At 47.8% G+C, this 23,622-nt stretch overlaps 1 protein-coding gene across 1 annotated transcript in view; it reads left to right on the top strand.

The window, feature by feature from the left end:
* Positions 1-526: 526 nt before the first annotated feature.
* Positions 527-23,622, top strand: part of IZUMO4 (IZUMO family member 4) — a 182,705-nt gene continuing 159,609 nt past the window's right edge. Inside the window, exon 1 of the mRNA XM_085636999.1 lies at positions 527-785. Within this exon, the coding sequence (XP_085493125.1) occupies positions 527-785 (259 nt within the window). The remainder of the gene's footprint in view (positions 786-23,622) is intronic.

The raw sequence follows: 23,622 nt of genomic DNA, 5'->3' as shown, positions 1-23,622 counted from the left end.
CGTTTTGTTCGCATCCCTTTATTGTCGCCTCCAGGGGTGTCACGATGTAACCCCGGCGCCCTCCGTCACATGCTTTATGAATGGAAAGTGCAAATTACAAGGTTGTAGGATTCCTTGATATGAGAAACTAGGGATCTTCGTCAGTTTGGGCGTGCACCATCTGAAGGATTAGTTTGTATATTCCTTTCCCGACCTGATACATGTTCATGAGGTAATTAGGACTATGATGTCCTGTAAGTTTCCTTAGCGTCCTTTAAGTTGTATTGCTGTGGGTGATGGTTTAGGTGATGCAACAGATGTGTATCACTCTCTGCGCTTCGGTCTGCTCTGTTCGAGTGCTCCTGCGGGCAGGCTTTGTGACACGCGCCTTCTCTCATCTGTGACACCGGCGGGGTTCCACGCTCCTTCCTAGCGCGGAAGAAGCAAGGGCTGCAAGGAAGTGAAAGCTGGAGGCAGCCCATGAAACAGAGAAGTCCTGGAGCAGACACGCTGGCGGCGGGCATAGGGTGCACGGCAGCCCCGCTGCATGAGGAGGCGGCGAGCAGCGGGCTGCACTGCCTGCCTGGCCAGGCCGCTCTGGCTCTGCTTAGCCCTCGCTGCTGGTAGTCTGGCTGGGGCTTGTCTGCAGTGTGACCCGGCCTTCAAGGATAAGTTCCCCTACTACCAGAAGAACATGAACTGGAAGACTTGGTGGGCAGGCGACCGTGGAGCTGCTCAGCAGCTGTTCCAGAACTGGCGCGAAGAGACGCTGAAGAGGCTCAAGCTTACCATTTCCCCTGAGATCCGTGAGTACAGGCTACGGGCATGATGGGCTGGGGTGACTACTCTACCCTTGATAAAAAAACAAAAGAATGATGTACATATACATTAGTTCTACCTATATTTACAATGTAGATTGCTTACGTTCCACGCATGTTTTGTGACTATTTCTTAACACGTCCCCCAAATACAAATTAAAACTTTCAAACAAAAAAAATAGATTTTAATTCATACTTTTATACTCATTCTATATTAATTAATCAGTCTCCCCTATTGTTTGCCTATTTTCTTCCCCAAAATGTTCTCCTGCTAAACATTCTGTTTCTGGTTTTGCAAATCATATTAATTGAGTGATTAAATAACCCCCCTCCCCCCCCCCCAATTTATCTCCTAATGCCCGTGATTGGCGCCCTCAACATTTTGTTTATATAATTAATAATTACATTAATTTTTAATTTATACTTACATCGCTTTTAAAATCCGGCATTACACAGCCTGCATTGCAATGCCTTTAATGCTAGAATAGTTTAGTTCACACTTATAATGAGACAACTGAAACGGAAAGTCATAGAATGCCAATTGATGTCGTCCATAAAACCAAGTCTGAATCAAAAACCCGATATTGTTTGAGCCGGCAGTTGTGTATATTGGGCACTGCCATGCTCACTAACCCCACTCCCATTCCCAGAGAAAAGCAGTTACCATATCCGAACCAATAAAAAAATGGTTAATCTTATGCCATAGTGGCCTTTAAATTGTTCACACTTCTTGACTTTTGTATCACAAATTTGCCATTCTTGTTGATCACAAAATACTTATTTTCTAAAACGTTATCATAAGTTAGTACTACCTGTTCCAAATCCTGCTTGCCCACTCTCACAGTTTATGCCACCATGCACAGATTTGTTTCTAGCCAAGGTGAGATAAATTGGCCTATTAAGCCGGTTATGTCAGAACATTCCTGGGACTGGGACTTCTTTTACATGGCTGGGTTTACATATCAAGAAATCGACTTCCCTGTTAACAACAAAACCTACAGGCCACTCAAGGCCACCTCACATTTTCCAGCATCATGAGATGAACAAAACCCTCCTCAGGCCTTGCAAATTCACAAGTTACCAGTCAGTCCTCCGATCTGCAATTCAGTCGGCAGGTTCAAAAGCATACACAGTCTTCTTACTTATAGTTTCTAAACATGTGTGCTATGAATGAAATTTCACACATCTTCACCAAAAGAATATTTATTGAGGACAGAGCCCACCCTGCTACTGCCCTACCGGGCAACAGAACAGAAAGATCCCTCGAATAAGAATCCGAGTTTGGCAGTGCTCTGCAGCTGGAATACACAATAGGCTCCCACCTGCAATACAGTGGTTTGGGTGTGGTGTTACACAAGGCTAGTAACTTACCCTACACAATACAACACATCTCTCACCTTATTACTAAAAAAAACAAGATAAAAAGGGAAAAAGTATGTGACAAGACAAATAAATATGTGCATCAATAAACACTCAATCATATTCTAACACTAACTCTTTAGATCTCAGGGGAACACCCTTACGCAAACCTTTCCTGTGACTTTCCAATTCCTCCAATCCTCACAAGACTCAGCAGATAGATGCTTATATACAGATACATCAATAACCGACACTCACTCACCGATATTATAGATGTCTCATTTCATTCACGATCATGGCTTCAGCAACAGAGTCTTTACTGTCAATCGCGGGACCTGAAGCAGCAGAAATTTTAGTTTCAAATACTGAACTTTAATCTGATTCTATAACAAATGCTCCATCATCTTTACCATGGTATTTAGCGGGATAGCAGCACCTAAGCGTGGCCCCTTATCAATAAGTCTCTGTGTCTATTCCTACCGTAGCCTCAGATCCCTTTATACTTTCTCCAGTTCTCTGTGGCGATGGGAGAGGGAACTCTTGCACAGTTGCTCATATCAATCCTCTGGAACACTAGCAATGCTTCTGTTGCAGAATCACATAGAAGGCAGAGTAATATTGCCTTTTCTATTTCCTTCTTAGTCTGATTTAAACGAGGCAGGACAGCCTTGTCAACCTAAATATTTCACGTAGCCCTGCAGCTCTTATTGTTAGTGCAACTAATGTTAACTTACAACTCTCAGAATAATATCTAAAATAATATTGCGGTTTCACACACACTTAAGAGTATTCCTTTTCTAGGTCCTAAGCGTTTCACACACAGATTCCAAAGAGTGGCTTTCAAGCTGGCATGTAATCAGGGCTGAGTTGTATGTAACATGTATGTATTATGAAAACACCCTGCTACGCACAATGCTCAGAGGAAAGTGGTGGTTGTTCTATTAGATGCTAGAGGCATAGAAAGAAAAGCCCTGTCTTTTTGTGGATAGACTGCACTTTACTCAAATGGACAGCATACTTTTTGGTTCGAAGGGACTGGATTTTGATGTGAGCTGGAAACGATGGCCAGCAGCAGTTTAGGAAGTTTTAGTTGAAGACTCCGCCAGGCCATAGGCCGTGGAGCTCTACCCGACCATGCGGAACTAGGCTCCCCCCCCCCCCCCCATTCCTTACCAAATCAAGCGCAATCACAGCTTCGCCAAAAGGTGGGTTATCCATTTAGTTATTTACTTTGATGGGTTCCTACTGCAAGCCTCTACCAGAAACACTGTCCAGAAAAAGATTCATATTAATTACAGAAATAAGACCACCATTGAACATGCTTAGACTAACCGCTGGCAGCAGAGCACAATCTACTGCTTCCTCCAGAGCAGGTGCTTGTTAAAAATAGAAAAGCTTTCCGCTTCCTCCTAGCCTGAAGCTATTGAAGTGGGGCTAACTGCTAAACAAGCAAAGGATGATTCCAAAAAGCAGTCACATCCCCTGTGTAGGACAGAGGGATTGTAGTCTATAGGTAAAGTAGAGAGCTCCAGCCGGGGGGACGTGAGATGTTCGACTGAGATGAAAGATGTTTGTGCTGATATCAAAACTGGTGGGGTCAGATAAAAGCTAACAAGTTGTGTAATGATAACAAGCCATAACATTGTCGAACTGGGTAAAGGAGTTGGCCTAACGGCTAGGGCGGTCAATGTCAAATCTGGGGAACCAGGTTCGAGTCTCGGCAAGGACGCGCAACATCCTGTGATTCTGGGCAAATCACTTAATCTCTCTGTGCCTAATAAAAATGAATGTGTCCTCATGAAACACAACTGGTGCTCGTGTAAAGGGCTCTGATACCCGATACCTTCGGGTCAAGTTCGCGCTATATAGAACTCCGTAAAAAAACAAAACTTTATGAATGAAAGATGTACAGTGTCATCATAGGTTTGAGAAACCTTAAAGTATATAACTTTTTCTACCCGTGTTTATGAAGCTGCCAAGCTAATCTATATGACGAATGAGATTAAACATCCTTGTAACCAATACAGTGTCTTCGGGCAAGATGTATATTTCACATGACAAACATCATCATCTCAACAAATATTTAGGTATTTATAAATATCACTTTAATATAATACAGAAGCTGCATTCATTCTCATGTATATGGTCTTTGTGTCCCACTCATACCAAGATCACTGTCTGCCTTCTGCGTCTTTTAAAATACTGTGACTATAATTTAATAATATTCGTTTAATTGCTTCGGAGTTATCTATATTTACATTTGGTTGCTTGCATCTGTGATCTGTTTTGTCCCCATTAGGCACTCTAACGGTACACCCATTTCAAGGACTGACAAAGATTACATTGTTTTATAATGATGATATATATATTCATATCTGTACACAGTTGAGCGTCACTAAAGCTTCCACTCTCATTGTCATGTTTTGTCAATTTAACAGACTTTGTTTTCAAATGAGCTACCCTACATTGATATGAAAGTAGGTGGTACTGCACACATAGGAAATAAAATAGGCCTAGTGTGATGGGAATTGGAAAATACTGATTTATTGGTATTGACTGAAATTACTGGTCATTCTTTATTCAGTTTCCACTTGATTAGTGCTGTCATCTCTTTCCATTTGATTGGTGCTGACATATTTTCAACAGGTACATCTCTTTTTACTGTATCCGTGTTGTCATCTCTCCCTATCAGTTCTCCATTGGCATTTCTTCCTGTTGAACCAATTTGGACATCTCTCGCAATGAATCAGTGTTGGGTACTCACATCTCTTCCACTTACACTGATTTTAATATCCCTTCCCACTCTACCCTATTTGACACATCTTCCCACTGGGCCAGTCTTGACATAATCTCTATTGATGATGGATGTTGAATTCTCAACCTATTGAACCATTACTAACACATTTTCTCATTGGAGTAATGTCACACATCTTCTCCCTGAACGTATGATAACACCTCAGTTGTTTCCACAATTATTGGCTTCAACAACCACCTCGGTTGGAAACTCGAGCAGAGAATCAATCGATTGCATTTTCATGAGTAGTGACCTTTCCTATCACCAGTTTGAGGGGCTGATATTGGAAGTGATGGAGAAGAGCTATGGGCCAGGGTAAGCAACAGCTATTGCATTCCTACTGCTACAAATGCCAACAGCGAAACTGCTATGTGGATAAATGTATGTTAGAGGCATGTGTGGCTGTAGATACACATGCTCTACATACTTACGCCATTTAGTGTTGGGTCTGGATATGTGCAAGTTGTTTTTCTTCAAAGCAGTCTTTTGAGTCACGAGACAAAGTGACTCCTCTTCGTGATATTACGCATGGGCATCAACTTCATTGTTAGATTGTTTTCTTTCCGGTGTTGGGTACGGATGTGTTGTGTAGCGCTCCGTTCGAGATCGCCTCGGGCTCATTTCGGTTCGCTGTTCATTTCCACCCTCATCATATTGGTTTGGTCGCATTTTCCTTTGTTGTGTACTGAAAATAAGATAACTTTACCACGCCTATTCGACTTACTCCAATCGCGTCCTTTGGGCCTCACCCGTTCGGGCTTTCTTTTTATATCACTGGCTTCAACCGAGAATGCACTTCTAATTGAACAAATACATTTCGCTTCTGTCCAAGGTGCCACGCGAAGTACTCGAGAACCAACCTCCATCAGGTTTGCAACTTGTGTCTGTCTCCAGACCATCAGGAGGCGTACTGTGAAGCTTGTCGATCTTTTCGATAGAAAAAGACATTGCAGGACCATTGGGTGCATCGCAGAGAGATGCAGCACAGAGATATAGAAGAAACACCCAACATCTTCGGGCAACAAGATTTCGAGCAGGAACAGAGAGACCTTCATGAGGCATCTGCGGCTGAGTAAGAAGCCTTTTATATCCATGATTCCAGTTCCGGCTCCCATCCCAATCTTGACAAAGTCTCCAGTTTCAGGATCTTCCTTCGGGCCAGCATACAGTGAGTACCCATGCCCCTATTCCACCTGCCAAAACACACTCGGCTTCAACCAAATATGCGGCTCCTGGGCCACCATTGTCTGCAGGCCATGGTAGGCACCGACCATCTACTTCGGACGCCCCGCCCTCGGGCTTGCCACTGAAAGCAAAGTCGAAACAACTCCCTCCCTTACTGAGCCAACCAGCTGCCTCTTCGTTTCCAAGCACCCCGCCCTCAGCTGCTTCGGCTCCGACCACCTCTTTTCCAAAAAAGAAATTTGCTTTGGCACCGAAACCTTCGACTTCTGCATCCAAATTGCCTCCGGAACCAATCCTCCAAATCATGCAGGAATGTCTCGATCCAAAGCAGAAAAAATTACAAATACAGCCTCGCACTAGCCATATTTTAGCCTGGTCTGTGCACTCCGCGGCCTAACTATCCAAGCACCAGCTTTCTTTTGAAGAGGCCATAGATGTACCAGTACCAACTGAAAGAGAGGACATTGCAGACACAGCCAACCCTCTGCATCCTCCTCTTCCTCCTTCTCCAGGCCTCAGCACCCTCCTCCACCCTCATCACCCCCACCTTCAACACATCCTTCATATGATGAACCAGAAGACATCAATCCACAGGGGTCTCGACAGTCTCCCAGGATGATCATGGGGGGGGGGAGATGATTGTTATCCACAGTCCCCAGATCCTTGGGATAATTCTGACATTGATCCCCCTCCAGTGATACTGACCCAGATCTCTTCCCAGCCAAACTATCACCCCCTGATGATGCTTGATCTTTTCAAGATCTCATTGATAGGGAAACAACATATTACCCGGTCCCCTTATTAAAGGACCCTATTGAGGGCGATTTTCTTTTTGAAATATTGTCCAGCACACATAGATCATTCCAATAACTTCCTATGCTCAAAGGCACGCTGCGACATTCTGATAAAACGTTTAAGGATCCAGTACGGGCTTGTATTATTACACCCAGGGTCGACAAAATATATAAACCAGCACCCTCAGATCCTATTTACATCAAGGGTCAGCTTTCCCCAGACTCACTAGTTGTGCCAAATGCCCGTAAAGGGCCAATTCACAATCCTCAGCAGATGCTTCTCCACCTGACAGAGTCCAAACTTATTGACGCTTCAGTAAAGCGTGTGGTAGCACAATTCTCTAGTCACTGGTGGATCTCCAACACACGCAAGCTTTGTTGGCAAGATACAACAGGACAAATTGGGATGAGATGGAGGAGCTCCTCCAACACCCCCTAAGGAGTATAAAAAAAGCAGACGTGATATTGTAAATAAGGGCAAATTAATCTCCAACAGTTCAATCAAGTGTGCCCTAGATTCATAGGACACAGCAGCCAGGGACATCAATACAAGTGTATTGTTGCGAAGACATGCTTGGCTTCATATATCTGGCTTCAAGCCAGAAGTGCAACAGAAACTATTAACTGTGCCATTTTGGGGGGGGGAGGAGCCTAGCGCGCATCCAAGATGGTCGCGTGAGCACAGGGCTCCCCGGACCCTTGCTGCTCCTCGGAATTTATCCTGAGAATATCCTGATGTGGTATATGGAATCTGGCAGATGAAGACCGGCTGAGCACGTATCTCTTTTCAGAACTCGAATTGGACCTGGGAATCCTGAGTTGTCGTTGTTCGAACTTTTGGGACCCACCCGACGGAGGTGCCCGGGGCGAAGGTGAACCGTGGAGCCGTGTCGTAATTGAACAACAGCGGCTGCAGTGCGGTGCCAGTGGCCGCTCTACCACTTTCGGTTTCACTTTCGGACTTCGGGGGGCTGGCCTGCGAACGCATTTGATGTGGCGGGGTGTTTCCTTGGCCTCTGCACGAGGCCTTGTCTCCACCTGCCACTAGTGTGCCCATCGCCTTGGGTCCCCCCGCACCGCTATATTGTGGTCCCTGGTGAGGCGCTGGTCTGCGGTGCCGGTGCCCCTACAACTTTTGATCGGCGGTCCCCTTCGGTGTCCGTGACCACATGGGGGGCAAGGGGGGCCCCGAGGGGCGTAAGACTAAGGCCTCCCTCCGCGGGGGACCGGTCCAGGCCAACAACATGGACCGCTACACTCAGGGCAGAGGGTCCCCTGGAGCGTCCGGCCCCCCCCCGGATGCCGCCGGCGGTGGCACGACCGTCTCTCCGGAGCTTTCCCTGCAGGACATCATGGGCGCCATTGATGGCATCAGGGAAACCATCGCCACGCAATACGAGGCCCTGGCCCGTAAAATCGACACGGTGGCAATCGATGTCACCTTAATTCGGGCAGATCTCTCCAAAACTAACGAGAGGGTTCAGGCTCTCGATGCGCGGACCTCCACCCTTGGTGCGGATGTGTCGGACCTGCAGGCCGCGCTTGGTGACATTAAGGCGGTTAACGATCAGATGGCTCGGCGGCTGGAGGACTTCGAGGGACGGGCCCGACGCAACAACATCCGTGTCATAGGCGTACCGGAGTCCTCCGACAACCGCCCGGTTGACCTCCTGGTCGAGGAACTCATCCTTCAACAGTTGGCCCCTGCAGGCCTAAGTAAGTTCTTTGCAGTGGAGCGGGCCCATCGAGTTCCGGGCGGTCGGCCACGGCCGGGGGCCCCCCCGAGGCCTATCGTGGCCAAACTGTTCCACTATAGAGACCGAGATGCGATTCTGCAGGCCTCACGGGTCCACGGCCCGGTTCGTCATGAGAACTCATCCATTAACTTTTATCCGGATTTTACCCAACTTGTCCAGAAACAGCGGATGGGATTCCAGGGGGTGAAGCGTCGTCTCCGTGAACTGGGCCTAAAGTACTCTATGCTCTACCCTGCTAAACTCCGAGTGGAACATGAGGATCGGACTGCCTTTTTTGACTCTCCAGTGGCCGTGAGTGACTGGCTGGACTCGCTGCCGGACAGAGGTGGTCGTCCCGGGCCCTCTGCAGGCGCAGGAGGTGACGGGTCCCCTTTGGAGTGACTTTTGGTCCTTGATTTTGCCATTTTGCACTGTTCAGCTGGGTTTTACTTCTTTTGTTCATTTTGTCTCGCTAGGACCTGTGTGGGGGGCGGGCGGGGACGGGTCCCTTTCCTCCTCCGGGGTCTTTTCGTAGAATGGGGTTAGTAGGGCGACAGGCACACTGCAAGTTGGGGGGGTTTTCTGGCCCGCAGGGGTGCAGGGTGGGGGGAGTTGGATTTGGGGGGGGGTTGGGGGGAGGGAGGGGTTGTTTTGCTGTGTGTTTTTTGTTTGCAGGGCGAGGTACTGATTTTTGTCCAGATTTGGGAACTGTGCTACTGACTGGGGGGCCTTTGATCTATTGGAGGGGATGGGGGGGGACGGGTTGAGGCTGTTGTCATGGAACGTCAATGGGTTGGGGGACCGTATCAAGCGGGGTGTAGTACTGCAGTATTTGCGTCGTTTGACTCCTGATGTGGTGTTTATCCAGGAGACGCATCTGGTTGGTAATGTTTGTCATGCAATGAACAGGGGGGGATACCGCCTCGTGGCCCATTCTGGTTTCACAACTGGCTCCAGGGGGGTGGGCATTCTCCTGCGATCCTCACTTCCGTTGGATATCACTAGGGTAATCTCGGATGACAGAGGGCGCTATGTGTGTCTGATTGGGAGGTGGGAGGGGCAGCCCCTTTCCCTGGTCTCAGTTTACGTCCCCCCGGGCCTCCAGAACTCCACCTTCGCGGACTTGGGTCGAATGCTGCTTGAACTTCCGGATAGTCTTTTGCTTATGGGCGGGGACTTTAATTCGGTGGTTTCGGGTGGCCTGGATCGTCACCCACCCAGGGCCCTCCCCGCTGCCCAGGCATGGCTTGGTGGACTGCTGGAGACCTTCGGTCTGGTAGATAGTTGGAGATTAATGCATCCGACCCAATGTCAGTACACCTTTCATTCTGGGGCGCATGGGAGTCTTTCTAGGTTAGACTATTTCCTTATGCCCGCGGCACAGACTGGTCGGATACTAGAGGTTAGGCACCTGGCGCGGAGTATCTCCGATCATTCCCCGCTGTGGCTGCTCTTTGACACCGAGTCGCGGTCTGCAGGGCGGATCGCTCCCATCAACCTGTGGTACCTGCGAGACCCTACGACTCGCGACAGCCTGGTTAAGGCTATGGCCCAATACTTCCTTGAAAACGAGGGGTCGGTGTCGTCCGCAATGTCCCTGTGGGAAGCCTTTAAAACCGTAATCCGCGGACACGCCCTCTCCCAGATAGTGGTGGCTAAGAAGCTCAAGAGTGAGGCAGTGGTGAAGCTGGAGACTGACATCTCGGGGCTGGAGTCGGCCTTGGAGACGGGTGTCACTCCGGACGGGCTCCATGCCCTCAGCCTGAAACAGTTTGAATACAGGTCTCTTGTCACTGACGCTGCCAAAACGATGTATAGGGAGCAGCAGGGTCGATTGTATGATGCCGGGGACAAGGCGGGAAAGTTGATTGCGTGGCTGGATAAGAAGGAGAGAGTGAATCGTGTGGTCCCGGAGCTGCGTGTCTCGGATGGAGTGTGTGTGACTGAGCCTGGTGAGATTGTGGAATGTTTCGCTGACCACCTCCGGGCCGTGTACTCCCCGGTGACTGATAGGGATGAGGAAGACTCTCGCCTTCTGCTGAGGGATATTGCTTTGCCCTGCCTGTCCGTCGAAGACCGTGAGCAGCTGGACGCCCCCTTGTCTGTCGATGAAATTGCAACTGCGATTCGGTCCCTTCGTTCGGGCAAGGCGATGGGTCCCAACGGTCTGCCTATTGAATTATATAAGTTGCGCCCGGATAAACTCGCGCCCTTCCTCCGTCGTATGTTTCAGGAGTCCCTTGCGGCAGGCTCCCTTCCTGACGACCAGCGTCTGGCTACGATAGTCGTGATCCCCAAGGACGGTAAGCCACGTGACCGCTGTGCCTCCTATAGGCCTATTTCACTGCTAAACGCAGAGCCTAAAATCCTGGCTAAAGTCCTTGCCAATCGTTTGTTGAGCGTCATCTGCGATCTGGTTCATCCTGATCAATGCGGCTTCATCCCTCACCGTAACACCGCTCTTAACTTGCGGCGGCTTCACGGCGCCCTTGCCAGGGCGGAGTACCTCTCCGAACCAGCCGTGCTGGTTTCTTTAGACGCCACAATGGCCTTTGATACCATCGAGTGGCCATTCCTCTGGGCTGTCTTGACCAAATTCGGCTTTGGGGACAGATTTCTTGGCTGGGTGAAGCTTCTTTACACGGGGCCCATGGCTCAGGTGGTGGTTAATGGGCGGGTCTCTCGGCCCTTCGCTCTCGGTAGGGGTACGAGGCAGGGGTGCCCGTTGTCCCCTCTGCTCTTTGCTCTTGCCCTGGAGCCGCTCGCTGCTTGGCTCCGCTGGGAGCCCTCGATCAGAGGGATCCGGTGGGCCCCGGGCTTCGAGGATCGGGTCTCGTTGTATGCGGACGATATTCTCCTGTATCTCACCTCGCCGCGGCAGTCGCTGAATGTTCTCTTTGATGTTCTGACTTCCTTTGGGAGAAATTCGGGTCTAACGATCAACTGGTCTAAATCCTGTGTCTATCCCATCTCCGGCGACCCTCCTCTCTTGCCGCCTCGGCTTCCGATCCAATTATCTCTGTCCGGTTTTAAATACCTGGGAATATACGTCTCGAGGGACCCGGTGGCTCGCTATGAGCAGAATCTCCTGCTTCCACTTCGGCGTTTGAGGGAGGACACGGCTCGGTGGTGTAAGCTGCCCTTGTCCCCTCTGGGTCGGGCAGCACTGTTTAAAATGATGTCCCTTCCCAGATTCCTCTATGCACTTCAGAACTCCTTCGATGTCATTCCTGTGTCCTACTTTCGGGAGGTGGAGAGCCTGCAGAGGAAACTGGTGTGGGACGGACGGGCGCGTATCGCTCTGGCAAAGCTTACTCTCCCCTGGTACGACGGGGGCATCGCGCTTCCCGACATTCGCAGGTATTATTGGGCCTCACAGCTATCGGCCATTAACCATGCCACGTATGCGCCTGGCTTGAATCCGGCGTATGAGATGGATAAATTCCTGCTTCCCGGCGGAAACTATAATAGGGCACTTTACTCCAGCTCGGCTGGACGGACCCTTACGGGCCCTACTAAGATTGCGGTACGGATCTGGAAGGCGGCCAATGTAGCCATGGGCTGGAGTGAGCGGTTAACATGTGCTACTCCCCTGTTTGCCTCCGACCGACTGGGAAGCCTCTGGACAACGAAGGGGTTTGAACGTTGGGACACGATTGGTATTAGTAGAGTGGGAGACTTATGGATTAAGGGTGCGGTTAAAACATTCGCGGCTCTCCAGAGCGAATACGAACTTACGGAAAGGGAGTTTTTCCGCTACGCCCAGGTTCGGCATGCCCTGCTCTCTGTTTTTGGGGAGGGGACCAAGATCCCGGCTTCTTCGCCCCTCGAGGACCGCATACTCGATGGTCATGTCCCCGACAGTACTATCTCTTTAATTTATAAAAAACTTATCAACCATCGGGCTGACCTCTTGGTGCGCCTTCGGGAGGCGTGGACGGGGGATGGGGTGGAATTGGACGACGAGGACTGGCAGTCCGCACTGTCGTCCCCCAAGGAAGTGGCCATTCCAGCCCGTCTCCGCCTGGTCCAGCTTAAGATTCTCCACCGGGTGTATGTGACGGGTCCCCGTTTGGTCTCGATGGGATTTTCTGAAGACGGGCTCTGTAAGCGGGGTTGTGGGCTCAGTGCCACCTTTCTCCATATCCTTTGGGAGTGCCGCGAGGTGGCGGATTACTGGCGTCGGGTTCATGTGGTCATGGGACAAGTCACCGGGGTTGCGCTGCTGCCCGAGGTGCGTCGCTGTGTCCTGAATGTGTGGGAGCCCAATGATTATAACGCGGCTCAGACTCGGTGGGCGGCCCTGGGGAACATGATTGCCAAGAGAGATATAGCGCAGCTTTGGGGTTCCCAGCGGCCTCCCACCGTGTCCGTATGGAAGGAGAACATGGACTGGTGCATGTTCAGGGAGAAGACTGTGTATGTGGCTCGTGGTAAACCGGGGGCATGGGGTAGAATCTGGGGACAATGGAACGCGTATCGTGGGGGTATATGTACTCCCCCCCCCCTAGTGGACACCGATATTGCTTTGTCCCCCTGACCCTTGATGGTTCCTTGCGACTATTGGAATAACCGAATATAGACGTTCCTCTCCCGTACCCCCCCCCGACCTATCAGTACTCCTTCCTCTTGATAGCTATTTGAAGGTCTGAATTAGAGTCCCCCGGATGTAGCCTGACCCACACTTTTTGCCCTTATGCCTCGCCTTTTGTTTTTAGTTGTTATTTATGTTAAATCTATGTATCCTGCGTCCCTAGGACTATCCGGAGCCATGTACGGGGCTGGGCCCCGGGAGTCGACTACTGCCTTAACAACTGTATGATCCTTTCTGCATCTAGCGGCCGGCCCTGGTGGTTGTAGGCCCATGCTTGTAATTGATTTATTGTTCAATAAAATTTCATTAAAAAAAAAAAAAAAAACTGTGCCATTTGATAAAGAGCATCGCTTTGGTCCCCAGGTGCACAAAGCATTGTAGAAAATAAAGGACATCGAAGTAGCTAATTCAATGGGGGCACTCCAAACCTCTGCTTCGCGTGGCTCCTTTCGATCTCCCTCATACAAACAGGGTGCCAAAACGTCACCACCTGATGCCTCTACTACCTCGTATAGGCAGCAACAAACCTCCCCCTCAAGGGGGTAGTACAGAGGCACATATGGAGGAAACAATTCCAAGGGTGGCAGTAGGGGTGCCTCAACACGCTGTGTACCCTCCACCTCGAAGCAGTGATTCTTTTCTCATTCCATTACTTCCACTATTTAACACTTGTAGGGGACCGACTATAACATTTCTTTAGTGGCGACTGCTATTTAGCAGAGGAGGTGGGGGGATCAAGGAGGTGTTGTAAATTTAAATAGTAACAAAAAAACACTTATCCGTCATGCCGGCCACTGCCTCTTGGTCTGCTCCCGCTCTTGCTCGTCTGAAGCAGGAAGCACCCAGGCTCCTGACTCCCCTAGCCAATCATGACGATGCAGTGCAGCATTGTTATTGGTCTGAGCGCCGTGGATTGGCACTCAGATGGGGAATGGGGGGCTGGGCATGTTGTGCACCCAGGCTGTGATGCAGCCTGGGTGCACAACATGGAAAGTGCACATGACTATTATGGTCGGGTCGTGAAGGCCGGCCAAACAGTTATGCAGACTGTGGAGCAACCACACCACTTCCTGGTCCCTGCTCTGGCAGTCTAGCCCCGCACCACACCAGGCAACACAAAACTAAAATGATAGTAACACTTATTATTATCATTTTAGTTTTCTTTTAACTACTGCTCGCAGAGCAGTGGGGCAACGCTCCTCCGCCATAGCAGAGGAGCCACCACTGCATTTCTTCCCCACTTGGAAAACTATAACATCAGATCAGTGGGTGCTGGACATTATCCAACATGGTTATTGTCTGGAGCTCATAATCACACCTCCAAACCTTCCACCTTGCAGACACAATCTCTCCATAGGAACATCAAAATCTACTCAAACAAGTGGTGCAGGCTCTCTTGCTCAAAGGAGCCATAGAGCCCGTCCCTTTTCAACACCAAGATTCTGGAGTGTACTCCCTATACTTTCTAATTCCCAAGAAAGGTGGATCACTGCAGCTCATCTTAGATATCAGGCCGTTAAATCATTACATACTAACACAACACTTCCATATGATCACTCTTCAAGATATCATCCCACTGCTTCAAAAAGGCGACTTTATGTTAGCACTAACCATAAGGGACTCCTCCTTCCACATCCCAATACATCTAGCTCACCGCAAATACCTCAGATTCATCATAGCTGGAAAGCATTACCAGTTCAAAGTACTCCCATTTGGAGTCACTATTTCATCCCTGTGTGTTCACCAAATGCCTAGCCCTGGTAGTAGCTCATCTGCGCAGACAGAACATTCAAGTCTACCCATATCTGGACGACTGGCTTATCAATACCAGTACAATTCTCATGCGTCAACAACACACTCAAACTACTCTCCAACCTCCCCATTAACTGGGGTTTACTATCAACATACAGAAATCAAACCTTCAACCTTTACAGGTATTTGGGGGCTATGCTCAACACACAGTTGGGTTTGGCATACCCAAATGTGGCCAGGATTCAAAATATTTAAACGCTGCTACAACAGTTTCAACCCAATCAACACATAACAGTCAAGACAGTTATGCAACTCTTAGGCATGATAGCATCTTGCATTGCAATAGTATCACATGATCAACTACATATGTGCCCATTGCAAGAATGTCTGGCCCACCAGTGGTCTCAATCACAGGGTCAGCTACAAGATCTAGTGTTGGTAGACAGCGGCACTTATCGCTCACTGCAGTGGTGGAACACACAAAACCCATCCAAGGGGCGGCCAATTCCAGACCGTATTGCCCAGATAATTCTCACTGCAGATGCATCCCTTACAGGATGGGGTTCACACCTATAGGATCTCACAGTTTAGGGTCTTTGGGATACCAACCGCCAGGGTCTCCACATCAGCTACCTCGTGCTTCAAGCTGTTCACCTAGAATTGAAATCATTTCTAACTCACCTAACAGGCAAGGTTGTCTTGGTCCGGATGAACAATATGACAACCATCTACTGTTGACAGAAACAGGGGGGGCACACTTTTTACAGTTTTCATGCCTATCTCAGATGATTTGGCGTTGGGCAATACGTCACAACATTCGGTTGCTAGCCAAACACCTCCCAGGAATGGACAGCCACTTTCTCGACCTCTTCAGCAGGATACAGCTATAAGTCCACAAGTGGGAACTCCACCCCCCCCCCCCCTCCCCCCAAGTCCTCCCATACATTCACTACTGGGGGTTTCCACAAATAGATCTGTTTGCAACTGCGGACACTGTAAAATGACGAAACTTCGCCTCGAGGTTTTCACAACCACTATCTAAGAGAAATGCTGTATGGATGAACGGGTCAGGTATATGTGCATCTGCTTTTCCACCTCTCTCTCTTCTGTTTGTGGTTCGGAAGCTCAGGCAAACATCTCTCACCCTTATTCTAGTAGCGCCCACTTGGGCTCAACAGCTATGGTTCACTACACTACTCAAACTCTCTGTAGTTCCCCATGAGAAGCTTCCCCTCAATCCAGGCCTTCTCCCTCAGAACCATGAAGAAATTAGGCAGCCAAATCCAAAGGAACATAACCTTGTGATTTGGCTCCCGGAGTCATAGAATTCGGTATCTTAATCTCCCACCTGAATGTCCAGTCTTAAAGAAGCTTGTAGGCTTACAACTTGAGCATGTTATGCAGTGAATTTGAAAAGATTTGTCTTCTCTGTCTCAGTAAACAAATTCATCCATTTGAGGCAAGTGTGCAAAACATTGATGCTACCTTCATTTGCAGACCTCTGGCCTGGCTTACACTTCAATACGTCTACATTTAGCTTCAGTCACAGCCTAAAAATCAAGCAACACGTATCTTTGTTCAAGGTACCAGTCATTGATGCATTTATGGAAAGAGTAATTACACCTAGAGTTTCACCTACAACCGCATGGAATCTCAATAGCGTACTTACCAGACTTATAGTTCCACCATTTGAACCATTGCATAACTGTCCTCTCCAATTCGCATCTTGGAAGGTTGCTTTTTTGATGGCCATTACCTCGCTTAGACATGCCAGTGAACTCCAGGCATTTACCTTTGAAGAACCTTTCTTTTAGCTACACGGAGATAGGGTGGTCCTTAGAGCCAACCCAATATTCCTTCCAAAAGTGGTTTCATCTTTCCTTCTTAATCAGTCAATTGAATTACCTGTTTTCTTTCCGCAGCCAGATTCGGTTGCAGAGAGAGCCCTTCATAATTTAGATGTCAAAAGAGCTCTAATGTATTATATTGACAGAACTAAAGAGTTTTGTAAGACTAAATAAATCTTTGTTGCTTTTTTGCACCCTCACAAAGGAAAGCCCATATCTAAATCAGGCATTTCTAGATGGATAATTGAATGAACTCGGACATGTTATGCCAAAGCTAAAAGGACTTTCCCCACACCCCCTAGGGAACACTCTACTCATAAGGTAGGGGCTTCTATGGCTTTCCTGGGCAAATCCCAATAGCTGTCATTTGTAAGGCAGCTACATGGTCTACACCACACCCTTTCACTAAACATTACTTTGTGGATGTCTTAGCACGCCAACAAGCCAACGGAGGTCAGGCAGTGCTACGTACTCTCTTTCAAACAACTGGAACACCCACAGGTTAGCCACCGCTTTTGGAGAGGGACTGCTTTACAGTCTATGCAGAGCATGCGTTTCTACAGCCACACATGCCTCGAACGAAATATGTTGCTTACCCTGTAGCATTTGTTCGTGGCATGTAGTGCTGTAGATTCACTTGCGCCCATCCTCCTCCCCTGACACCCGTGACCGTTGCAGTTTCTATACACTATTTTATTTGCATGGATATCTCTTAACTGATACTTACTCTCACTCCATCATCACACGCCTGCGGGAAACAATCTGACAATGGAGTTGAGGCCTATGCGCATTATCACCAAGAGGAGGAGTCACTTTGTCTAGTAACTAAAAAGACTTCTTCAAAGTTAAACAACTTGCACACATCCAGACCCAACACTAGATGGTGGAAGTATGCAGAGCATGTGAATGTACAGTACTGTATGCCACAGACAGAGGCTTACAGGGTAACATTTCCCTTTACTCATGAGGTTCAGCTTCTCCTTTACTGCATCTGGTTCAGACTGATCTGCGCCAACATGGAGATCTGGAAAATCTCCTCAAACTAATGGTGTTACTTTATGCCCTCAACGCAGAAGCCTCTGTCTCTGCAGTTAAGTAGTACTCCCCTACTAGTTCATCATCAACCGCATTACCAGCCAATGTTTTCCGACCTTTCTGTCAGAATTCAGGAACCCGATTTTCCAGTGTTTAATTTTTAACGAGTACTACAGTTCGTAGCTGTCACATTTAAAAAGTCACTGGATTTTTCATCTATTCAATTGACATGTTTACAATAGCCATTATAAACTAATGGGATAACCCAAGATACGCCACAGGACCTGGGTAATGTATATTACAAATAACAATGTGATCCACTGGCAAATTCTTAACAAAGGTAGGTATATTGTAATGAAAAACGTATTATGGTATTGGCGTGAGAGAAAATTAAGAGACAATACAACAAATTATTAAATTAAATTGATATTTGTCATCTTTTTTTCAAAATTATATAAATATATTTAGGAAAACGGTTGCTCCGAAAAGTGCATAGAAGAAATTGATCATAGAGGTGCTCATGTGCAAGGTGATGAAAAGGAAGGTAAAATCATGTAATTAGAAGTAATTCCACCTTTTAGTATGATAAAATGGCTAACGTGCTTCTTCTGAGCCACTGTAAACAGCCTGTTTGAAAACACAATTATCAGTTCAGAAATTCTAGTCCATTATTAAGAGCCGGTGGTTACTAAATTCTGACGCACCACTCTTGAGGATCAACGTATTCAATTCAGGGTAGAACAAAAATGTCGACGTTTCGACCCAACTGTTGCATATAGTGATTTTACATCCTTGCGTGCGGGTCTTCATCAGGACAGTGAAGAAGAACTAATGGGGCAACCTACAGAAAGCGAAGACAGACTCCTGCTCGGGTAGCCTAAGACTGGGCCCAAAGCTCCAAATTCCACTTATCAAATCAAGTCCAAAATGAATCTGGAAGCCACTATCCCAGTGTATATATGCCAACTGGGTGGGCATGCAGGAATTACACAAGTGCTTAGGTCACAATCCTCAACATTACTTCAGGTTTCAAAACATGAATGACTTGTTATTACCAAACACAACTGAATCGATTCTTCTAGTGTATCCCAACCGCAACTCTCAACCCATCAGTGTTTGGTAATAAAAGTTATCCATGTTTAGCAAATAGGAACTGTTGACGTCCTGTGTGTGGGGCAAAGTGTCCATTCAGCAATGTTATCGGGTGTTCATGTACCCATTTAGGGAGGAGCAGCAGTTGTTACCCCTTTGTCTAAGCTGCAGTTTGCAACACTCCTAAGGGCAATTTTTTAGCTAGTAGGCCTTTAGTTGAGCTTTTTGTCTCTGTGCCGTTTGTGAATTCTTGTTTTGTTATGTCTTACAGACTCATGTTTTCTATAACGAAAGCTATACACTGATCAGTTATCAGGATCGAATTGCATGTAATGTTACTACAAGTAATATCAAAAGTCGAAGGGCATTTGATGTCACATATATCATCATGTTTTTTGTCATTATTGGTTATTGGACAGCCCAGTCAAAAAGGATTGGCAAAGCAAATGGGTCTGCGTTGGTATAACCAAAAGGCGACGCCTATTTGCTTTGCCAATGCTTGTTTACAATAGTTTTGGGAGTAAGGTCACATTTTTGCAAAGTCTGCAACCTTTTACCACTTTGCAAGCGCTAAGGTTTACACACTCCGCAAAACTATGTGAACAGAACTTACATTTTGCTGTCCCATAATTGGCACAGAAAATAATTCAAGCTGTGGAGAATAGTTCTTTTAGGATTCCATACTAAGATCCTGGGTCTTCATGAACCCCCCACTTAGGCAGTTTGAGCGGTGGTTTCCTCTGGAAGCTGTTTAACATAAAACCTAAAAATCTATGTTTATAGCTTTCTAATGTGATCGTAGATTGCTGGTCTACAAACAGAAGCTCATCAATTTCACTAGAAGAAGATAGTATGATGAAGTAGTGCGGTGATGAAACAAGTAGAACAAAGCTTGAAAAAAGGGAGTGAGGGCTGAGAGGATTGATGTAGGATGGATGGTGGAGGGAAAGATGGGTGAATGTGAGATGGATAGACAGTGTCTTGGGTAGATACAGAGCTGTAGGGATTAAGCATAGGTGAGGGATAGATGGAGAGAATGATGGATGGATGAATGAATCAATCAATCAATCAATTTATGAAGCGTTGCAAATCACCTGTGAGGGTCTCGAGGTGCTTGAGTTGCAAACTGCTTTGGGGTTTACTTGTTGATTCGAACAGACAGGTCTTCAGTTTTCCTGAATTGCCGGAGCGATGATGTAGTCCTGAGGTGCAGGGGAAGGTCATTCTGAGCTTTGGCCACAAGGTGTAAAAAGGAGCGTCCTCTGCTGTTGCTTCGGCGGATTAAAGGGGTGTCTACGAGGAAGAGTGAGATGGATCGTAGGTGCCTGGACGGTTGGTGGAAGCTCATGCTTTTGTTGATGTATGCTGGTCCTTCTTTGTGCAAGGCCTTGTATGCGTGGGTCAGCATCTTGAACTGACATCTCTTCTGGATCAGGAGCCAATGTAACTTCTTGAGGTGGGGTATGATGTGGGTCTTTCTGGGGAGGTCGAGGATAAGTCTTGCCGCTGAGTTTTGTATTGTCTGTAGTCTCTTCAGGAGGCATGTGGTGATTCCTAGATAGAGTGTGTTCCTTTCGTGCAGCCTGCTGGTGATGAGGGCCTGCGTGACGGTCCTTCTGGCATTGACTAGGAGCCACCTGAAGATTTTGCGGAGCATGCGTAGAATATGGAAGCAGGTGGATGAGACTGCTTTTACCTGTTTCTTCACAGATTGCTTGCTGTTCAACATGATGCCGAGGTTGCAGCCATGGCCTGTCGGGAAGGGGGATGGGCCAAGTTCAGCAGGCCACCAAGCGTAGTTCCAAGGTGAGGTGTTGTTCCCAAAGATTAGGACTTCCATCTAGTCTGTGTTGAGCCAGAGACAGTTGTCCTTTATCCAGTCGGCGACATTCATCATACATCTGTGAAAGTTGATTCTGTTGGTGGAGGGGTCTTCTGACAGCAAGAGGATAAGCTGGGTGTCGTTGGCGTAGAAGATGATGTTGAGTCCATGCGAGCTGACGGCGTTGGTCAGGGGGGTCATGTACGTGTTGAAGAGGGTGGGGCTGACGGATGATCCTTGAGGGACACAACAAATTATCAACAAATTATCTTCTTGGGCTCCAAGGTGAACAATGGGAGACGGATTCTCTGGGTTCTTCCGGTGAGGTATGAGGCGATACATTTGAGGGCGTCTCTCTGGAGTCTGATGTTGTAGCAGCCAAGGTCATCGAGATTGCCATCAACGCCAAACTTTCCGAGTTCATTGAAGTGAGCCATATCCTGGACCTATCCCAATCCGGCTTCCGAAGCAACCACAGCATCGAGACCTCCCTCCTCGCCGCCATAGATGACATCTGCATCCTCCTCGAATGAGGCGAAACTGCAGCCCTCATCCTCCTGGATCTCTTGGCCCCCTTTGACAAAGTCTCCCACTGCACCATATGCACAAGACACCACGACGCCGGCATCCGCGACAAAGCCCTGGAATGGATCTGCTCCTTTCTCACCGGCCGAACACTAAAGGCAGACTACCACTGTACCACTCTGAACGCACAAAGATCAGCTGCGGAGTGTCTCAGGGCTCCTCCAAGCGCCCCACTCTCTTCAACATCTACATGGCCCCGCACGCAGCCATCGTCTGGAACCACGATCTCAACATCGTCTCCTATGCCGACGACACCCAGCTGAACCCCTCCCTCACCAACGAACTCACAGTCGCCAAGAACAACTTCCACAACGGGATTAGGGCTGTCACCACCTGAATGAAGGACAGCTGCCTCAAGCCCAACTCAGAGAAGATCAAAGTCCTCATTTTGACTCCACCCCCTCTGCCTGGGCCGACTCCTGGTGGCCCGCAGACCTTGGATCTCCCCCCCTCACACAGACCACTCACGAAACCTCGGCATCATCCTGGTCTCCTCGCTCACCTTAAACCACCAGATCAATGCCGTCTCATCATCCTGCTTTCACACGCTACGCGTGCTCCAAATGATCTTCAAGTGGATCCCCACCGAGTCTAGAAAGACGTTCACAAACGCACTCATCAGCAGCAGACTTGAGTACGGCAACGCACTCTACAACGGCATCACGCTGAAACTCCTCAAGAAACTGCAGAACATTCAGAACGCCTCTCTCAGACTCGTCCTCAATATCCCCCGCTGCAGCCACATCACCCGCCACCTGAAAGACCTCCACTGGCTCCCTGGCAACAAAAGAATCAACTTCGAGCTCCTAACAGACGCTTACAAAGCCCTACATGACGCGGTACCTGCGTACCTCACCCACCGCCTTGCATTCCATGCAGCCACCAGAGACCTCCGCTCCGCCCAACTGGCCCTGGCCACCGTCCCACATATCCGCAAAACCACACCCGGAGGAAGATCCTTCTCTTACCTTGCAGCAAAGACCTGGAACATCCTGCCTCTCCACCTCAGGCATTCACTGTCACTGCCTCAATTCAGGAAGAACCTCAAGACCTGGCTCTTCGACTGAACTACAGTGCCTTCGATGAATCAGCAGTCCCCCCCATTGCTTTGAGACCCTTACGGGGAGTGGTTGAGCTTCATTAGTCACTTGATTGGTTGGCTGGGTATCCAGGTTGAGTGGGACCTAGGAGGGTGTTGTGTTCCAGTTATCTGGTGAGTTGCTGGGTGCCTTCTCGAGAACCTTTGCTGGAAAGGGGAGCAGGCAGATGAGCCGGTAGGTCTTTGGTTCCGCTCAGTTGGTGGATGTTTTATTCAGTAGGGGCCTCACTTCAACGTGTTTCCAGGCCTCAGGGAAGGAGGTTGAGATAATAGAGGTGTTCAGGATTTTCTTGAGCTTGCTGCCAATCATTGTGCTCCCGAGGATGAAAATGTGGTGGGGACAGGGGTCCGTGGGAGCTCCCAAGTGAAAGAAATGTGGATGGGTGCTGAGAAGAATGGCTGGATGAAGAGATTGTGTTTATATTACATATGTAAATTGTTCTGAGTCTCTGAACATTGCTTAGTCTATGACAGTTAAAAACAAAAGTCTCATGTTTCCGTCTGATTTATGTTACTTATTTTAAAAATATGCTTTAAATAACATTGAATCAAGTGTTTTAAAGTAAATTATACAGAGCAACATTTCTATAGAGAATAAATATACAAGTTCAAATGTGCTTATTTATTACCCTATATTTAGCTCACTCTAGTTGTACATCGGAGTGGAGTAGGGTCCTGGATATCCCCTCCCCGTTATGTTGCTTAATTAGTGGTCAGAAATGGAAAATGTATTGAATATTATCTTAAAGTAGTGGAGAACACAGATAATAAATACCTCACTTAAGGTTGTGTCAGCGCCATTCGAGCAGATAAACTGCACATTGAATAGGTCATACCTTGGAAGACGCTAGATATATCATATATATTTAGTTTATTAGTCAATTAAAACCATAAATAACTCATACAGTACATAAAATTAAAAAAAGCATACAAGAGAAATTTAAAAAAAGATTGTCATACATCATATTCGACCGCTAAACATCTTGTCATTAGTCGGTTTGCTTTCCTTAGCTTTCCTTCCTAAGTATGTTGGTAGGGGTGCTAGATTAAAATGGACAGAAATGGCTAATCGGGGACTAGTCATTTCCCTAATGTACATAGATATATCAGAAATCTTGCATTATTCTGAAT

Source organism: Triturus cristatus, chromosome 12 (assembly GCF_964204655.1).
Source record: "Triturus cristatus chromosome 12, aTriCri1.1, whole genome shotgun sequence".
Taxonomy (NCBI): domain Eukaryota; kingdom Metazoa; phylum Chordata; class Amphibia; order Caudata; family Salamandridae; genus Triturus; species Triturus cristatus.
The sequence above is the reverse complement of the archived record's forward strand: the minus strand, read 5'-3'. Positions and strand labels throughout refer to the sequence as shown.